Consider the following 21183-nt stretch of genomic DNA (forward strand, 5'->3'; position numbering starts at 1 on the left):
ATGTCTGCATCATAAAAGTGACGAGTTTTTACTTTTGGAAGACACCAGAGGGCTTCAACGTTCAGCAGCAATTTTCCAATTTTTCACAAAATTTTCAAACTCACTATTTTTCAGGGACCAGTTCAGGTTTGAAGTGTATTTGAAGGGTCTTCATATTAGAAATACCCCACAAAAGACCCCATTATAAAAACTGCACCCCCCAAAGTATTCAAAATGACATTCAGTCATCATTTTAACCCTTTAGGTGTTTGACAGGAATAGAAGCAAACTGAAGGAGAAAATTCACAATCTTAATTTTTTACACTCGCATGTTCTTGTAGACCCAATTTTTGAATTTTTACAAGGGGTAAAAGGAGAAAATGTATACTTCTATTTGTAGCACGATTTCTCTCGAGTAAGGACATACCTCATATGTCTATGTAAATTGTTCGGCGGGCGCAGTAGAGGGCTCAGAAGGAAAAGAGCGATAAGGGAATTTTGGAGAGTACGTTTTTCTGAAATGGTTTTTGGGGGGCATGTTGCATTTAGGAAGCCCCTATGGTGCCAGAACAGCAAAAAACCCTCACATGGCATACCATTTTGGAAACTAGACCCCTTGAGGAACATAACAAGGAATAAAGTGAGCCTTAATACCCCACATGTGTTTCACGACTTTTGCATATCTAAATTTTTTTTTTTTTTTTTTCACTAAAATGTGTGTTTCCCCCCAAATTTCACATTTTTCCAAGGGTTAATAGCAGGAAATACCCCCCAATATTTGTAACCCCTTCTCTTCTGAGTATGGAGGTATCCCATAAGTTGACCTGAAGTGCACTATGGGCGAACTACAATGCTCAGAAGAGAAGGAGTCATATTTGGCTTTTTGAGAGCAAATTTTGCTCGGGGGGCATATCGCATTTAGGAAGCCCCTCTGGTGCCAGAACAGCAAAAAAAAAAAAAAAAAAAAAACACATGGCATACCATTTTGGAAACTAGACCCCTTGAGGAATGTAATAAGGAATAAAGTGAGCCTTATTACCCCACAGGTGTTTCACGACTTTTGCATATGTAAAAAAAAAAAAAAAAAATTCCACTAAAATGTGTGTTTCCCCCCAAATTTCACATTTTTGCAAGGGTTAATAGCAGGAAATACCCCCCTCCCCAATATTTGTAACCTCTTCTCTTCTGAGTATGGAGGTACCCCATAAGTTGACCTGAAGTGCACTATGGGTGAACTACAATGCTCAGAAGAGAAGGAGTCATATTTGGCTTTTTGAGAGCAAATTTTGCTCGGGGGGGGCATATCGCATTTAGGAAGCCCCTCTGGTGCCAGAAAAGCAAAAAAAAAAAAACACATGGCATACCATTTTGGAAACGAGACCCCTTGAGGAACGTAACAAGGGGTACAGTGAGCATTTGCCCCCCACTGATGTCTGACAGATCTTTGGAACAGTGGGCTGTACAAGTTTTCATTTTCACGGACCACTGTTCCAAAGATCCGTCAGACACCTGTGGGGGGGTAAATTCTCACTGCACCCCTCATTACATTCCGTGAGGGGTGTTGTTTCCGAAATGGGGTCACGTGGGGTTTTGTTTTTTTTGCGTTTGTCAAAACCGCTGTATCAGCCAGCCACCCCTGTGCAAATCACCTCAAATGTACATGGTGCGCTCTCCCTTCTGGGCCTTGTTGTGCGCCCCCTGAGCACTTTGCACTCACATATGGGGTATCTCCGTAGTCGGGAGAAATTGCATTACAAATTTTGGGGGGCTTTTTTCCCTTTTACCTCTTGTGAAAATGTAAAGTATAGGGCAACATCAGCATGTTGGTGTAAAAAATTAAATTTTTTTACACTAACATTCTGGTGTAGACCCCAACATTTCCTTTTCATGAAGGGTTAAAGAATAAAAAGCCCCCCAAACCTTGTAACGCAATTTCTCCCGAGTACGGCGATACCCCATATGTCGCCCTAAACTGTTGCCTTGAAATACGACAGGGCTCCAAAGTGAGAGCGCCGTGCGCATTTGAGGCCTAAATTAGGGATTTGCATAGGGGTGGACATAGGGGTATTCTACGCCAGTGATTCCCAAACAGGGTGCCTCCAGCTGTTGCAAAACTCCCAGCATGCGTGGACAGTCAACGGCTGTCCAGCAATACTGGGAGGAGTTGTTTTTCAACAGCTGGAGGCTCTGCTTTGGAAACAGTGGCGTACCAGACGTTCTTATTGGGGGAGGGGGGCTGTGTAGGGGTATGTGTATATGTAGTGTTTTTAACTTTTTATTTTATTTTGTGTTAGTGTAGTGTAGTGTTTTTTAGGGTACAGTCACATGGGCGGGGGATTACAGCGAGTTTCCCGGCGCAAAATGTGCTGCATCTCAAGATGCGAGAAATCCACTGTAAAAGCCTCGCCCATGTGAATGTACCCTGTACATTCACGGGGGGGGGGTGCACCAGCTGTTGCAAAACCACAACTCCCAGCATGCATGGTCTGTTAGTGCATGCTGGGAGTTATAGTTTTGCAACAGCTGGAGGCACACAGGTTAGGAAACACTGAGTTTGAAACAGACAATGTTTCCCAACCAGTGTGTCTCCAGTTGTTGCAAAACTACAACTCCCAGCATGCCCAGACAGCTGAAGGGCATGCTGGGAGTTGTAGTTCGGCAACATCTGAAGGGCCAGATGTTGCTGAACTAAAACTCCCAGCATGCCTGGACAATTAGTGCATACTGGGAGTTGTAGTTTTGCAACAGCTGGAAGAGCACAGATTGGAGACCATTATACAATGGTCTCCAAACTGGGGCCCTCCAGATGTTGCAAAACTACAACTCCCAGCATGCCCAGACAGCCAAAGGCTGTCTAGGCATGCTGGGAGTTGTAGTTTTCAGACTCCTAGAAGCAGCAGTGAAGATCTTCACTGCTGCTTCTGAGGACCATATACTTACCTGCCGGTCCCGTCGCTGCTCGTCCACGTGGACGGTCCTGCCGCTGCTCCTCGGTCCCGCCAGGTAAGGCCGCAGGTCCCCTGATGTTCCACCCCTATGCCGCGAGCCCCCGCAGCCATCGTCCCCCGTTCTGCCCGACTTCCAGGGGCGGGCAGTGCGGGGGATCTGAACTTTCACCCCAGATCACTGTGATTGGTCCACAGTCAATCACAGTGATCGCTGACCAGGACCATCAATGGATGGTCCTGGGGGTGAAGCAGAAGTTGTCCCCTGCTGGAAACAGCGGGACTTCTGCCAGTTAACCCGTGCGATGCTGCGCATCGCCGGGTTAACTGAATGTCATTTATAAACGCCGGGATGCGCGAACGCACTGGACAACCCGGCGTTTATATATGACATTCTGCGGGAAGGGGTTAAACACAAATTATTTTTTATTTATTTTACACTGAAGGAAAACGGTGGCCATGTGTTGAGACAGATAGAGAATATATATTATATCTATATATACACACACATTTCTTTAAATACTGTTTTTATAGTACCTTTGTTATGGACCTGAGGAAGGCTTAATGCCGAAACGCGTTGTCCGAAAATACTGAATAAACATTTGCTTTGTCCTGTGCCGGCTTGTGTTCCATTTCTGTTCTCCAAAAGGAGCAGCGCCTCCCATCAAAACCGTCATTTTTCATCTTTGCCTATACTATATACTGGACCCCCTAAGGGAGCCCAGTGACGGTAAGAAGTGCAGCAGCCCCATAATCTGCAACCCAAAACACCCTAATCTTACAAACCTACCTGCGGATTGCTATTACGCATACCCCATAAGGTCAGTATATCACTAAGGTGTGGTGGAGGGTTCACACCGAGATTGATATACATAATAAGGGAGCGCCCACTATTATTTTTTCCTTTCCCTCTTGAAATTCATTTCTTGTCCTGGTGGATGATCAGGAAGGGAGAGCAGTAAGAGAGCCGCCAGCTCTGAAACCAGTCTGATAAGGAACGCCACCTTCCAGGAAAGCAGACAAAGGGAAACCTCCCTGAGAGGTTCACAGGGAGCGCCCTGCAGAGCACCAAGGACCACGTTCAGATCCCAAGGAGGTGTAGGGAACCTGTAAGGAGGAACCGCGTGGGCCACTCCCTGAAGAAAAGTCAGAACATGAGAATTGGACACTAGAGGGCGCTGGAAGAGAACGGAGAGGGCCGAGACCTGACCCTTCAGGGAGCTGAAAGCTAATCGTTGCTCCAGCACCGACTGCAAAAAGGAAAGGAGTCAGGGGAGGGAGAAGACAACTGGAGAAAAAGACAGAGGTTCACATCAACGAAAATAAGACTGCCAGGTACGGTGGTAAATATTTGCGGAGGAGGGCCTGCGCGCCATGAGCATGGTGCGAATCACCTGGGTTGAGAAACCTCGGGCCCTTAGAACCGCGGTCTCAACCGCCATGCCGTGAAATGCCGCAACGGTAAATTGGGGTGGCACAGGGGACCCTGAGAGACAAGGTCTAGACAAAGCAGGAGGCTCAGCGGCATGTCATCCAGAAGTCAGATTACGTCAGCGTACCACGCCCTCCGAGGCCAGTTCGGAGCCATGAGAATGGCAAGAACGCCCTCTGCTTTGAGCTTCCTCAGGACCCTGGGGAGGAGAGGAAGAGGAGGGAACAGATAGGGTAGGGCGAAGCCCAACCAAGGAATCACCAGAGCATCCACGGCCAGAGTCACAAAGAGGGGAACCTTCTGGTTGTGGTGGGACGCAAAAAGGTCCACGTCTGGAGAGCCCCAGATGTTGCAGATCTCCGCAAATACCTCCGGATGAAGGGACCACTCGCCGGGGTCAGCAGAGGACCGGCTGAGAAAGTCTGCTTCCCAGTTGTTTACTCCCGGGATGTGAATCGCCAAGATGGCGAGTTCCGCCCAGAGGAGAATTTTGGATACTTGCAGAGCCGCCACCATCCGACCCAGGACTTCCATGCAAAAGCGAATGGAAACCGGGGTGGGGTTCCGAAGTGTGCAAACACCCGACAAGAGCCGAGCCGAATCCGGGCAAACGTTGTGTCGAACTGGAGACCCAAAAACTCCAGGGACTGGGTGGGAGAGAGGTTGGACTTGCCCTGATGGACCATCCAGCCGAAACGAGACAAGGCCTGAAGGGTGAGGGTGAAACTATCCAGATTCTGGGCTCTGGTCGGAGCCTTGATTAGGAGGTCGTCCAAGTACAGAATCACTGAGACAACCTCTGGTCCGTAGAAGACCGATCACCGGCGCCAAGACCTTGGTGAAAACCCTCGGAGCAGTGGCCAGGCCGAAGGGGAGAGCCGCAAACTGAAAATGGCCTTCCGAGACAGCAAAGCAGAGGTACCCCTGGTGTCCTGGAAAAATTGGAACGTGGAGGTAGGCATCCTTGATGTCCACTGTAGAAAGGAACTCCCCTTGATCCATGGTCGCCACAACAGAATGGAGAGACTCCATGCGGAATTGGCGAAGGAGAAGCTGCTGGTTGAGGCGTTTCAGGTCCAAGATTGGGCGTACAGAACCCCTTTTCTTGGGGACCACGAAGAGGTTGGAATGAAAAACCCTGAAAAAGTTCCCTGGGAGGAACCAGGACAATCACTCCCTGGAGAGGGACTATGACCAGGACAATGACTCCCTGAGGAGGGACTATAGCGCACCCCGAAAAGCCCTTGCCAGAGAGGGGGACCGGGGGGCTCGGGAAAGAAAAAAGCGATCCCCTGTCAGGGAGGCAAACTATCCGGTAACCATTGGATACAACTTCCCCGAGCCAGGAGTCCAGCACATTCGCGGTCCAGACCTCCCGGAAAAGTAAGAGACTACCTCCCACCCAAGAAAAATCTGTGGGTGGGGGCATCTCTTCAGGCAGAAGTAGGTTTGCGGTAGGGATCGCCCGATATCGATTTTTTTTTTAGGGCCGATACCGATAATCTGTGGAGGTTAAGGCCGATAGCCGATAATTTATACCGATATTCCGGTGTAAATTATAGGCTATTTCTCCACCCCCGCCCCTGAAGCCGCTGCAGATCATTGATATAAAGTGGACGCTTTAAATCAATGAACTGTAGCAGCTTTTGCGGTGCCAGAGACCGCCGCCACCACTTTCTTCTCTCCCCCTGCCTGTATAAAGCCCCCCTGATTTATAATACTCCCTGTCCTGTGACCCTCATATATAATGCCCCATGTCCTGTGCACCTCACATAATGCCCCCTGAGGGTGCAAAACAGGGGGCATTATATGTGAGGGGCACAGGACATGGGGCATTATATATGAGGGGCACATGATGGGGGGCATTATATGTGGGGGAACATGATGGGGGCATTGTATGTGAGGAACACAGGACATGGGGCATTATATGTTGGGGTCACAGGACAGGGGGTATTATGTATGAGGGGCACATGACGGGGGGGATTATATGTGGGGGCACATGACAGCCCACCCCTGTCATGTGCCAATATAATGCCCCCCTGACTTATAATACCCCCTGTCCTGTGCCCCTCACATATATTGCCCCCTGTCCAGTGCCCCTCACATATAATGCCCCATGTCCTGCCCCCTCAGGGGGCATTATATGTGAGGGGCAAAGGACATGGGGCATTATATGAGGGGCACAGGACAGAGGGTATTATAAGTCAGGGGGGCATTATATGGGCACATGACAGGGGGGGCTGTCATGTGCCCCCACATATAATCCCCCCTGTCCTGTGTTCCTCACATAATACCCCCCCGATATGTGCCCCTCACTTATATTTGCCCATTCACCCATACAGCACCCGAGCAGTGCTCACCTCACACGCTGCTATGTTCTTGTACTGTGAGTGAGAGCTGCAGGGTCGTGATCTCCGGGCGCCGGCGCGATGATGTGATGTCATCACGCCGGCGTGCCGTGGATGGCGTCCCCGCGGCTCTCACTCCCACTGCAAGAATGAAGCATCGTGAGAAAGGTAAGGGAGTGGAGGAGCGGGACAGCTGACAGCTTCCTCTCCACCATGCTGTCAGCTGCCAGGCAATTGCTCTGCATGGTAAAACAAGGCGTGCGCACGAATCGCGGGACTTCGGTCCCTGCCTGAAGTTCAGGGCTGGGACTGAAGTCCCGCGATTCATGCGCACGCCTTGTTTTGCGCATTATCAGCATTATCGGCAGGTTAGAAGCAGATACCGATAATGGGAAAAAACGTGAATATCGGCCGTGCCGATAATCGGTCGATCCCTAGTTTGCGGTCGCCCGCTTTGGCCGCAAAACGGCCGGAACGGTTGTCCGATTTCCAGGGTGCACGGTTCTGGAAGGAGGGAGCCTTCTTGTTCCTCGAAGGCGCCTGCCTGGCCCCCCTATTGGCACCAAAGGTCCGAAAGAGACCGACCAGAGGTTGACTTGCGACGGGAAGCAGTACTGCGAGCCTTATTTTGAAGTAATAAGGAACTCTTCTTCCCCCTCCCCCTATCCCCCCCACCCCCGGTCGCCTCTAAGATAATTTCATCTAGGCGCTTACCAAAGAGCCGAGAGCCAGTAAAGGGAAGCTCAGTGAGAGACTTCTTGGAAGCGGCGTCCGCGTCCCAGGCTTTAAGCCACATGGATCTACAGAGGGGCACTAGGTTGCCTGTGGTAAAGGCAGCAAAGCGGGCCGACTGCATGGAAGCAGCCATTGTGTCTAATCTGGCTAACAAACAAATATGCCGCCCGCAATGCCTGGAAGAAGTGCTCCGGTTGCCTGTGTCCCCTGCACCAGTGCGACCGAAGCAGGACCAGCCGTAATAGGAGGGAGGCTGAATGCGGAATGAAAGCCGCGCTCCGTCACACACTGGTAACTGTGCGCAAGTAGCGCCGTCCGAGAGAGGGGCCATGCTCTCAGGCTGTCCCGGCATCTGTAAACAGGCAGCGCCGGGAGAGGATGCGCAGTGCTCCCAGTGTGTGTCTACACACTGCCATACAGTCCAACACCACTGCAAAAACATCCCCCCTTTTACATAATGAAAGAAGGTCATCCCCTGTAAAAATAATAGAGCAGGGATACCCTGAGAGAAAAATAAAGAGCCGAATCCGGGCAGACTCAGAAAGGTCTCTGAAAGGGGGTCTCAGGAGGTTGAGAGTCAAACCTGAAAGAAAATGGGGAGAAAATACTCACCTCAGTCTGAAGAACTTACCTAATGAAGTCTTCAGTCAGCTTTTAGTCACCTGCATCATGCAGGGCTGTAACAGCGAGACGAGCAGGGAAAGTAGAGGGACCCGGACCCATGAGGTGCAACCCCAGGCACAGACTGTTGGCTAGTTGGGGTTGACAGTACATCCACGATGCCCCCTCAATTGTAAATGGGGAAACAGTGAACGCTATGGGGGAGATTTATCAAAACCTGTCCAGGGTAAAGTTGCTGAGTTGCCCATAGCAACCAATCAGATCGCTTCTTTCATTTTCAGAGGCCTTTTCAAAAATTGTGCTCTGATTGGTTGCTATGGGCAACTCAGCAACTTTTCCTCTGGACAGGTTTTGATAAATATCCCCCAATGTTCCTGAGTCCCGCCTAAAAAAAGGAAAAGAAAAGGGAAATAAACTAAACATCCCTAATCTGGAAAATAAAAAATGTTTGGCCAGGTCTGGGAATTCCCAGACCAGTGTCTGTGTCCTGCAGACACTAAGCTAAAATTGATTACCTCAGGCTCTGTGGGCGGGTATATCCTGCTGAGAGGGGCCAACTTTTTTGTTACCATAGTGTCAAGTCTCCTAGCAACAACAGCATATACCCAAGGTCTGTGTCCACCAATGGAGCCGATAGAGAAAATATATTGTTAATTAAACTGCACGGTCAATAGCGTATTTTTGGTCACTTTCATAAAAATGAATAAAATGCAATCAAAAAGTGTGATCAAAACAAAAAAATGGTACCGATAAAAACTTCAGATCACGGCGCAAAAAGTGAGCCCTCATACCGCCCTGTACGTGGAATAAAAAAGTTATAGAGGTCAGAAGAGGACAATTTTAAACGTATACATTTTCCTGCAAAAATCAAACCTATATAAGTAGGGTATCATTTTAATCGTATGGACATACAGAAGAAAAGGTGTCATTTTTTTATGAAAAATGTAATGCATACAAACAGAAGCCCCCAAAATGGCGTTTTTTCTTCCATTTTGTTGCACAATGATTATTTTTTTCCGTTTCGCTGTAGATTTTTGGGTAAAATGACTGATGTCATTAAAGTAGAATTGGTGGGGCAAAAAATAAGCCATCATATGGATTTTTAGGTGCGGAATAGAAAGGGTTATGATTTTTAAGGAGGGGAAAACAAAAGTGCAAAAATGGAAAAACGCTAGGTCCTTAAGGGGTTAATGCACCGGCAGGGGGGTATACATTTATTAATGCGCCGTCGGGGGGGGGGGGGGGGGAATACATTAATGCGCTGGTGGGGGGGGGGGGTTGTGAATATATATATATCCTCTTGAGGACGCGGAGCGTCCTTAAGGACTCAGGGCATACCTGTACGGTCCCGGTGTTTAAAACGTGGTAACGTCGTGACCCCGCATCACACCGGGTCGGTCCCAGCTGCTATTCATAGCCGGGACCATGGACTAACAGCGCGCGGCACCGATCGTTGTGCCATGCGCTATTAACCCTTCAGACACGGCGGTCAAAGTTGAAAGTAAACGCTTCCCGGCAGCTCAGTCGGGCTGATCGGGATATCGCGACAAAATCGACTCCATTGGGGCCTTAAAAGTACACTACATCAGACCACAGTATACATCTGCATCTTTTTCTTACAAATAGCTACATAAGGCTAGTAAGTACTGCTTTATACGAAAAACTGTCCTAGTACTTACTAGCCTTATGTAGCTATTTGTAAGAAAAAGATGCAGATGTATACTGTGGTCTGATGTAGTGTACTTTTAAGGCCCCAATGGAGTCGATTTTGTCGCGATATCCCGATCAGCCCGACTGAGCTGCCGGGAAGCGTTTACTTTCAACTTTGACCGCCGTGTCTGAAGGGTTAATAGCGCATGGCACAACGATCGGTGCCGCGCGCTGTTAGTCCATGGTCCCGGCTATGAATAGCAGCTGGGACCGACCCGGTCTGTTCACCCACACAAAACAATACACTGGGTTACCAGCTCTATGGTTACACAGCTGGATGGAGGTTCGGCCTGTGGAAGCTGTGACGTCATGACTGTCTAATTATCGATGACAAAAATGGCGGATAAGAAGGAGCAACAAGGAGGACCAGAAGAAGACGCAGAAAACACAGTCAACACTAAGCCTGTTTCTTCCAGCAATTGATGGGAAAGCTCAAGCCAGGGGGCAGAGAAGAGGCCAGCCGCCCTATCCCCTGAGGAAACCAGCACTCAGTCTTTCTCTCCAATATAGGCTTTGCCCTAGGAGGTTAGCCTGGAAAGAAGGCACTCGCCATCTCCATCAAGCTAAGTGCTGCCAAACCGAAGGAGGTACCTTCTGTTGTAGTTCCAAAAATAAATAAATAAATAAATAAAAAAGCTCAATAGCTGCAGTATTTGATGATGAGGATAATAGTGAACCAGAAAAAATATTGGGAGGGATACCCCGACTTCAGCAGGACCGAATTCATTCAACAAAGGCAAGCATGGATTTTCAGACAACAAGAAGCTATGGGAGAAGAATATTAAAGGAGTAGTCCAGTCCTGAAAACCTTATCCCCAATCCTAAAGATAGGCGATAAATTTTAGATGGCGGGGGGTCCAACCGCTGGGGCCCCCCACGATCTTCTGTACGGGGTCCCGGCAGCCCGTGGGAAGGGGGCGTGTTGACCACCGGACGAAGCAGCGGCCAACACACCCCCTCAGTACAGCGCTATGGCAGAGGCAGAGATTGCCGAAGGCAATCTGAAACTTATCCCCTATCCTTAGGATAGGGGATACATTTTTCAGGACTTGAGTACTCCTTTAAGTCACAGTCGGAACATGTTCCAGATGATTGACTGGTGTAGAAGGCTTGTGGGAGGGTCTGATGTTCAAATATTTTTTTCCATTTGGATCCTTTGCAATTGGAATGAGTTTTGGTGTTTTGTTCTACTTTTTTGAAGGAACTTCCATGGAACATAATACTAATTATAATTCTGTATTGTATTTTGTTTTTACTTGTTTGTCTATAGTTATTTACTGTTATTGTTAATAAAACAAGACAAGACAAACACTGGGTTACAGTGTGGATGAACAGAAATCCAAAGAAGGGTCACTGACTAAAATACGTCCAGTTGGTCCTGAGATAAGTTCCCCAGAAGATCCACTGCTAAAATAAGTGAATCGCGTGCAGGGGCCTGGGCATCACCGGCTAAATTTACATATTCGTTGCCTGTGACTCCACATCCTAGTGAAGTGGAGTCACTGACGAAGAATATGTAAATAAATCTGGTGGAGTACCACCCCCTGCATGCGATTTACTGAATTTAGCAGAGGATTTTCTGGGGGACATATCTCTGGACCAACTGGATGTATTTTAGTCAGTGACCCTTCATTGGACTCCTGTTCACCCATACTATAAGCCAGTGTATTGGCTGACCGTTTTCCTTTAAGGGTATGTTCACACTGAGGAATTGGAGAGGAATTTACTCAAGTAATTCCGCTCGCTTATTTCTCTTCAATTCATTCAGCAGTGCCAAACCCATTGATTTGAATAGAAATCCGCTCCTCACTTCACACTGAGGAATTTCTGTGAGCGGGATTCCTTTCCACATGAAGAATGAATATGTTCTTTCTTCATGCGCAATCTGTGTCTAAATTCCCATAAGACCGCAAAGTAAAAAAAATTTTCCCGCTGAACGTGTTTTTCCATGGGAAAAAAAAGGGGGGGGGGGGAATTCTGGTGGTTGTAGTCCAGCGAAAAAATGTAATAAAAATAACAGTTTCCTCCTATATTCCGCATCAATTCGGCACAAATTCCGCAAAAAAAATACCTTAATGCAGGATAAATCGTATCAAGGTTATGTGACAATAAAAGTATTAGGAGTATTACCTGGCAGAGCTCACACCACATACTGACACCTCCATTAGCCACCTTGTCAGTAAGAATAAAGTAAAGATTGTTGGCCGTAAGTCGTAAGTTGCATGATTTGGTTAACTTTGTTATTGTGTTCACAACTCCTGAAAAACAAAATGTTAATGTATGTAAATTAGCCAAGCGTCAATACAAACCACAAACGTTACAACAAACACCTTAAAACAATGCTGATACATTTTAAGCAGAAGTTCATATGATTCCTATGTTTTTGTCTAGTTGCCCATTGCAACCTATCAGATTGCTTCTTTCATTTTTCACAGGCCTTACTAAAAATGAAAGAAGCAATCTGATTGGTTGCTATGAGCAACTGGGCAAATGAAAGTGAAAGTGTTCAAGCAGCTCAGTGGAGCTGTTCGGGACTATTGTTACAGAATTGTGATGTCCTGATCAGCTTACTGGACAACGGAAGGGTCCTCATTTGCCTCCTCATCGTCCGATCGACGATCTACTGCTCCAAGCCTGGTCGAGAAAGGAGGTCGAGAAAGGAGGTCGAGAAAGGAGGTCGAGAAAGGAGGTCGAGAAAGGAGGTCGAGAAAGGAGGTCGAGATAGGAGGTCGAGATAGGAGGTCGAGATAGGAGGTCGAGATAGGAGGTCGAGATAGGAGGTCGAGATAGGAGGTCGAGATAGGAGGTCGAGATAGGAGGTCGAGATAGGAGGTCGAGATAGGAGGTCGAGATAGGAGGTCGAGATAGGAGGTCGAGATAGGAGGTCGAGATAGGAGGTCGAGATAGGAGGTCGAGATAGGAGGTCGAGATAGGAGGTCGAGATAGGAGGTCGAGATAGGAGGTCGAGATAGGAGGTCGAGATAGGAGGTCGAGATAGGAGGTCGAGATAGGAGGTCGAGATAGGAGGTCGAGATAGGAGGTCGAGATAGGAGGTCGAGATAGGAGGTCGAGATAGGAGGTCGAGATAGGAGGTCGAGATAGGAGGTCGAGATAGGAGGTCGAGATAGGAGGTCGAGATAGGAGGTCGGTTGGCAGTATATAAGATGCGCGAGAAGGCGGGTTCCCCTGCGTGCAAACTCGGTAAAAGTCCTCAAAGGATGTCGATCTTCAATTCCATGAAACAGCAGATGTAATGTTTCGGGTTGTTTGGATGCCGATAGACTTTACCCAGAGCGGCCTCATTACTATAGGATCGTAAAAAGTAAATCTATGTTACCCCAAATTTAACGCGAGCGAAGCCGCAGGCAAAAGCTAGTTAAAATATAAGGTTAGTTAAACCGCACGGTCGATGGCGTACATGTGAACTCCAACATTTTTTTGATACCATAAAAACATTAAAAAGCGATCTAAGTCCCATCAAAAATGGTACCAATAAAAAAACTACAGACCACAACACAAAAAATGAGCCCTTGTGTAGCCCCGTACACGGAAAATTAAAGTTATAGGGGCCAGAAAATGCCAATTTTAAAATATACTAATTTTGGTGCATGTAGTTATGATTTTTTTTATAGTAAAATAAAACCTACATAAATTGGGTATCCTTATAACCGTATGGACCTACAGAATAAAGATTAGGTGTCATTTGTACCGAAAATTGCACTGCGTAGAAACAGAAGCCCTAAAAATTAGCAAAATGGTAATTTTTTTTATTTCGTAGTAAATTTTATTGTAAAATGATTGAGGTCATTACAAAGTACAATTGGTGACACAAAAAATCCCTTATATGAGTCTGTAGGTGGAAAATTTAAGGCGTTATGATTTTTAGAAGGTAATGAGTAGAGATTAGCGAATTTACAGTAAATTTGATTCGTCACGAACTTCTCGGCTCGGCAGTTGATTACTTATCCTGCATAAATTAGTTCAGCTTTCAGGTGCTCCCGTGGGCTGGAAAAGGTGGATACAGTCCTAGGAGACTCTTTCCTAGGACTGTATCCACCTTTTCCAGCCCACCCGAGCACCGGAAAGCTGAACTAATTTATGCAGGAAAAGTCAGCAACCGCCGAGCCGAGAAGTTCGTGATGAATCGAATTTACTGTAAGTTCACTCATCTCTAATAATGAGGAGAAAAAAAACGAAAGTGCAAAAACAAAAAAACATCCATCCCTGGATGTCGGGCAGAACGGGGGGAGAAGATGGCGGCCTGTACCTGAGAAGAAGATGCGATGGGGACTGGCGATCATCAGTGGCATCATCGGCGCAGGTAGGGAGGTGGCAGTAAAGCGATCTTTACTGCTGCCTTCCTAGTGGTTGCCAAACTGCAACTCCCAGCATGCCCAGACAGCCAAAGGCTGTCTGGGCATGCAGGGAGTTTAAGTTTTGCAACATCTGGAGGGTCGAAGTTTGGAGACCACTATTACAGTGGTGCCCAAACGGTAGCCCTCCAGATGTTGCAAAACTACAACTCTCAGCATGCCTAGCCTGCCCAGGCATGCTGGGAGTTGTACTTCTGTAACATCTGTCCTTTCCGATTTTGCAATTTTCATGAAAATTTTGAAAGTTGCTGCTATACTTTGAAGCCCTCTAATTTTTTCAAAAAGTAAAAATATGTCCATTTTATGATGCCAACATAAAGTGGACATATTGTATTTTGTGAATCAATATAAAATTTGGAATATCAATTTTCCTTACAAGCAGAGAGTTTCAAAGTTAGGAAAATGCTAAATTTTCTAAATTTTCATGAAATTTGGGGATTTTTCCACCAAGAAAGGATGCAAGTAACGACAAAAATTTACCACTAAAATAAAGTAGAATGTCACGAAAAAACAATGTTAGAATCAGAATATTTGATCAAAGCATCTTAGAGTTATTAATGCTTTAAGTGACAGTGGTCAGAATTGCAAAAAAGGGCTGCGCCCTTAAGGTGAAAATGAGCTAAGTCCTTAACCCCTTAAGGACTCAGGGTTTTTCCGTTTTTGCACTTTCGTTTTTTCCTCCTTACCTTTTAAAAATCATAACCCTTTCAATTTTCCACCTAAAAATCCATATTATGGCTTATTTTTTGCGTCGCCAATTCTACTTTGCAGTGACATTAGTAATTTTACCCAAAAATGCACGGCGAAACGGAAAAAAAAATCATTGTGCGACAAAATCGAAAAAAAAACGCCATTTTGTAACTTTTGGGGGCTTTCGTTTCTACGCAGTGCATATTTCGGTAAAAATTACACCTTATAATTATTCTGTAGGTCCATACGGTTAAAATGATACCCTACTTATATAGGTTTGATTTTGTCGCACTTCTGGAAAAAATCATAACTACATGCAGGAAAATTTATACGTTTAAAAATGTCATCTTCTGACCCCTATAACTTTTTTATTTTTCCACGTACGGGGCGGTATGAGGACTCATTTTTTGCGCCGTGATCTGAAGTTTTTATTGGTATGATTTTTGTTTTGATCTGACTTTTTGATCACTTTTTATTCATTTTTTAATGTTATAAAAAGTTACCAAAATACGCTTTTTTGGACTCTGGAATTTTTTTGCGCGTACGCCATTGACCGTACGGCTTAATTAATGATATATTTTTATGGTTCGGACATTTACGCATGCGGCGATACCACATGTTTATTTTTTTTTATTTTTTTTTACACTTATTTTTTTTTATGGGAAAAGGGGGGTGATTCAAACTTTTATTAGGGAAGGGGTTAAATGACCTTTAACACTTTTTTTTAACTTTTTTTTTACTTTTTTTTTGCAGTGTTATAGGTCCCATAGGGACCTATAACACTGCACACACTGATCTCTCATCCTGATCACAGGCGTGTATTAACACGCCTGTGATCAGCATTATCGGCGCTTGACTGCTCCTGCCTGGATCTCAGGCACGGAGCAGTCATTCGTCGATCGGACACCGAGGAGGCAGGTAAGAGCCCTCCCGGTGTCCGATCAGCGGCGGTCCCGAACAGCCCGACTGAGCAGCCGGGATACTTTCAGTTTCACTTTAGAAGCGGCGGTCAGCTTTGACCGCCGCTTCTAAAGGGTTAATACCGCACATCGCCGCGATGTGTGGTATTAGCCGCGGGTCCCGGCCGTTGATTAGCGCCGGGACCCACGCGATATGATGCGGGATCGCAGCGCGATCCCGCTTCATATCGCGGGAGCCGGCGCAGGACGTAAATATACGTCCTGCGTCGTTAAGGGGTTAAAGGGTAGCTCCCACGATCCCTTTTTTTTTTTTTTCTTTCTGTCCCTGCCTATTGCCCATCTATCCCTAACCACCTCCCTGCCTTTACATTTTTTTTTACTATATTAAAAATGCATTTTTTTCTCCCTGGTAGCGTGCTCACTACCAGGCAGACTTCCCCGGCAGGCATGACGTCACTGACGCCTGCTGGGGGGGCCCGACTTCCGCTCTTAGTTCAACTATACAGGGTGCCTCCAGCTGTTTCACCACTACAACTCCCAGCCTGCCCTGACATCTATTGGCTGTCAAGGCATGCTGGGAGTTGTAGTGGGGAAACAACTGTAGGCACCCTGTGGTGAATCACACCAGGAGCAAACACGCTCCGAGGACTGATTACAAACGGGTACCGCGTACAAGATCACGGGGGTACCCAGCAGCGGGGCTCCCGCGATCAGGCATCTTAATCCCTATCCTTTGGATAGGGGATAAGATGTCTAAGCACCGGAGAACCCCTTTAAGGCTGTTCACACATACTATAACCCAGTATATTGAATCTAGTGCTGGTGAACAGGTTGTCAGTTACTGGTGAAGTACCAGCTACTGTTAGAAGCCGTCACACACCTTTGAGCCATGCAAAGCTGCTGTGCTTTCTTCCTGGTCATTTTCCTTCCAGGACATACATTTACGCCCTGATGCGTAAGTTTCCAGATGCTAAGGGCGTAAATTTATGCCATGTCGTCTGGAGGTAAAAACAACATTCCCGTAAATACTATGGAAATCCTGACGCAGCAGAGCCCCTTTGCAGTCAGTGGGGATTCCGCTGCACAGTGCGCAAAACTGAATTTACGCAGCAGACCTCTCCACTAAAAAAAAAAAAAAAAAGGCAGACAGCCTGAACTCTTTCAGCAGAATACATTACCGTCTATGGGCACTGCAATGTCCATGCGGTCCTAGCGCCGACTCTGGCACACTAAATTTATAATTAACCTAGCCTATGAGAGCAGAAAAAAAAACTGACAGTTTCAATACAGCAAGTCCAGGATGTGGAGTGATTAAAAATGAATGGATGGATGGATGTTTAACATACTACATAAAAATCTGGAATAATAATACACATTGAGTCTTTAGAAAATCCCATAAGATGTACATTATCAGCATTAACACCAGTGAATAACAACTGGCCCAGTCTAAGGAAGAAATAGTCACAGATTTTCAGTCTACCAACTGAGGTGTGAACATGTCCTATAACATCTTTCTATAGAAATGTTCCCCAACTTGTGTCTCTCCAGTTCAGTGCTTCCCACCAGGGCGCCTCCAGCCGTTGCAAAACTACAACTCCCAGCATGCCCGGACAGCCATTGGCTGTCCGGGCATGCTGGGAGTTGTAGTTTTGCAACAGCTGGAGGCACTGCTTCAGTAATTCAAAACTACATCTCCAATCATAACAGGCTTGATGGGAATTATATTTTATTAACAGCTGGAGAGACACAGTTTGTAGAACACAGCTATATAGCATACATATATGGCAGTGGTTCCCAACCAATGTGCTTCCAGCTGCTACAAAACAACAACTCCCAGCATGCCCGGAGTCAAAAGGCTGTCGATTGATGCTGGTAGTTGTAGTTTTGCAACAGCTGCAGGCACACTTGTTCGGAAACACTGCTCTACATTCAACTGTACAGCTCCAGTTACAGACAGTACAACCCCTCCGCACGTAACATTATACAGAGGGGATTGTTCACCCCCAACATGTGGTTCCCCAGCTGATGCGCAACTATAACTCCCAGCATGCCCTGTAGTTTTGCCACTAAACTTTCAAGCCGCATTTAAGGAATGAAGCGTTCAACATGAGGTGAACCCTCCGCGGTAAGCACACTGGTTTCTCCTGCACATATATATACAGCTTGAATTATACACACGGGTGAAGTGGTTCACACAGCTGACGTCCACTATCTTACAACGGAACCTCATGCCTCTCCTGCCGCCGCTGAAGCCAGGTCAAATCTAGCACCCGTTACTACTACAGCTACCTACTTCCCACCACGTGACACATGTCCGGTGTGAGGTGTTTTTTTGCGCCCCCGTGAATCCTTGCGTCCGCTCCTCCCCCAGCTCTCCGAAGATTTCCGAAGCTAGAGCTGGGGGAGGGCAGAGCAAGGGGAGAGAGAACTACACGCCCCCTCCCTTATCTCCCCGAGCTGAGGACGTAGGGCGCAAAACACCACCTCACATGAGGTGGTTTTTTGCGCCCCCGTAGATCCATGCGTCCGCTCCTCCCCCAGCTCTCCGAACATTTCCGAAGCTAGAACTGGGGGAGGGCAGAGCAAGGGGAGGGAGGAGGTTCACGCCCCCTCCCTCATCTCCCTGAGCTCGGCTGGACGCAGATCTCTACGGCACGCCCCCTCCCTGAGGACATAGATCTCCAACGGCAGGTCCCCTCCCTCATCTCCCCGAGCTGAGGACGTAGAGCATTGCTCCCAATGAGCTCTATGTGTAAAGGGGGACATACTGTATGGGCTAAAGGGGGCAGTATGTCCCCCTTTAGCCCGTGCAGTATTTCCCCCTTTACACATAGAGCTCATTGGGAGCAATGCTCTACGTCCTCAGCTCGGGGAGATGAGGGAGGGGACCTGCCGTGAAGATTTACGTCCTCAGGGAGGGGTCGTGCCGTAGAGATCTGCGTCCAGCCGAGCTCAGGGAGGGGAGATGAGGGAGAGGGCGTGAACCTCCTCCCTCCCCTTGCTCTGCCCTCCCCCAGTTCTAGCTTCGGAAATGTTCTGAGAGCTGGGGAAGGAGCGGACGCATGGATCTACTAGGGCGCAAAAACCACCTCACACCTGAGGCAAGGATTCACAGGGGCACAAAAAAACACCTCACTCCCGCACGTCTGCATGAGAGAAATTATATAAATAAGCCACGCCCCTCATCTCCCCCGCCAGGAGGATGAAGGACACAAGTCTACATACGACAAGAAGCCAGAGCAGGGGGAGAGAAAGGACGTACACAGCAGGGGGGGGGAGGGGGATATCACAGACTGGGGATGATTTTTATGTGTGAAGGGGGACATACTGCACGGGCTCAGGATAAGGGGGGTGGGGGGACATCATAGACGAGATAATTTCTATGTTTGAAGGGGCACATACTGCACGGGCTGGGGATAAGAGGGGGACATTACAGACTGGGGATGATTTATATGTGTGAAGGAACACATACTGCACGGGCTGGGGATAAGGGAGGGGGGGACATCACAGACTGGGGATGATTTTTATGTGTGAAGGGGGACATACTGCACAGGCTGGGGATAAGGAGGGGGACATCACAGACGGGATGATTTCTATGTATGAAGTGGGACATACTGCACGGGCTGGGAATAAGGGGGAGGGACATCACAGACGGGATGATTTCTATGTGTGAAGTGGGACATACTGCACGGGCTGGGAATAAGGGGGAGGGACATCACAGACGGGATGATTTCTATGTGTGAAGGGGGACATCCTGCATGGGCTGGGGATAAGGGGGGGGGGACATCACAGACTGAGGATGATTTCTATGTGTGAAGGGAAACATACTGCACGGGCTGGGGATAAGTGGGGGACATCACAGACTGAGGACGATTTCTATGTGTGAAGGGAAACATACTTCATGGGCTGGGGATAAGGGGACATCACAGACGGGATGATTTCTATGTGTGAAAGGGGACATACTGCACGGGCTGGGGATAAGGGGGGGCATCACAGACTGAGGATGATTTCTATGTATGGAGGGGGACATACTGCACAGGCTGGGGATAAAGGGGGGGACATCACAGACTGGAGATGATTTCTATGTGTAAAGGGGTATATACTGCACGGGCTGGGGATAAAGGAGGGGGGATATCACAGACTGGAGATGATTTCTATGTGTGAAGGGAAACATACTGCACGGGCTGTGGATAGGGGGGGTTAGATTACAGACTGGGGATGATTTCTATGTGTGAAGGGGACATACTGCACGGGCTGGGGATAGGGGGAGCATCACAGACTAGAGATTATTCCTATGTTTGAAAGGGACATACTGCACAGGCTGGGGATAAGGGGGGGGGGACATCACAGACTGGGGATGATTTCTATGTCTAAAGGGACATACTGCACGGGCTGGGGATAGGGGGGAGCATCACAGACTGGGGATGATTTCTTTGTATGAAGGGAAACATACTGCATGGGCTGGGGATAAGGGGGGACATTACAGACGGGATGATTTCTATGTGTGAAGGGGGACATACTGCACGGGCTGGGGATAAGGGGGACATTACAGACTGGGGATGATTTATATGTGTGAAGGAACACATACTGCACGGGCTGGGGATAAGGGAGGGGGGGACATCACAGACTGGGGATGATTTTTATGTGTGAAGGGGGACATACTGCACAGGCTGGGGATAAGGAGGGGGACATCACAGACGGGATGATTTCTATGTATGAAGTGGGACATACTGCACGGGCTGGGAATAAGGGGGAGGGACATCACAGACGGGATGATTTCTATGTGTGAAGGGGGACATCCTGCATGGGCTGGGGATAAGGGGGGGGGACATCACAGACTGAGGATGATTTCTATGTGTGAAGGGAATCATACTGCACGGGCTGGGGATAAGTGGGGGACATCACAGACTGAGGACGATTTCTATGTGTGAAGGGAAACATACTGCATGGGCTGGGGATAAGGGGACATCACAGACGGGATGATTTCTATGTGTGAAAGGGGACATACTGCACGGGCTGGGGATAAGGGGGGGCATCACAGACTGAGGATGATTTCTATGTATGGAGGGGGACATACTGCACAGGCTGGGGATAAAGGGGGGGACATCACAGACTGGAGATGATTTCTATGTGTAAAGGGGTATATACTGCACGGGCTGGGGATAAAGGAGGGGGGATATCACAGACTGGAGATGATTTCTATGTGTGAAGGGAAACATACTGCACGGGCTGTGGATAGGGGGGGTTAGATTACAGACTGGGGATGATTTCTATGTGTGAAGGGGACATACTGCACGGGCTGGGGATAGGGGGAGCATCACAGACTAGAGATTATTCCTATGTTTGAAAGGGACATACTGCACAGGCTGGGGATAAGGGGGGGGGGGCATCACAGACTGGGGATGATTTCTATGTCTAAAGGGACATACT

At 47.7% G+C, this 21183-nt stretch overlaps 1 protein-coding gene across 10 annotated transcripts in view; it reads right to left on the bottom strand.

The window, feature by feature from the left end:
* HUS1 (HUS1 checkpoint clamp component) overlaps nt 1–18427 on the bottom strand; it is a 113851-nt gene extending 95424 nt beyond the window's left edge. Inside the window, exons 1-3 of one of the 10 annotated variants that reach the window (XM_056520246.1) lie at nt 18047–18416; nt 16932–17004; nt 11901–12028 (exon numbers count right to left, since the gene is read on the bottom strand). In XM_056520246.1, coding sequence (XP_056376221.1) covers nt 11901–12028; nt 16932–16956 — 153 coding nt within the window. In that variant the 5' untranslated portion in view covers nt 16957–17004; nt 18047–18416. Of the gene's footprint in view, nt 1–11900; nt 12029–16931; nt 17005–17931 lie in introns of all 10 variants that reach the window. The other 9 variants (XM_056520245.1, XM_056520251.1, XM_056520252.1 and 6 more) reach the window with 9 other exon arrangements.
* Nucleotides 18428–21183: the final 2756 nt, after the last annotated feature.

Source organism: Hyla sarda, chromosome 5 (assembly GCF_029499605.1).
Source record: "Hyla sarda isolate aHylSar1 chromosome 5, aHylSar1.hap1, whole genome shotgun sequence".
In the NCBI taxonomy this organism is placed as follows: Eukaryota; Metazoa; Chordata; class Amphibia; order Anura; family Hylidae; genus Hyla; species Hyla sarda.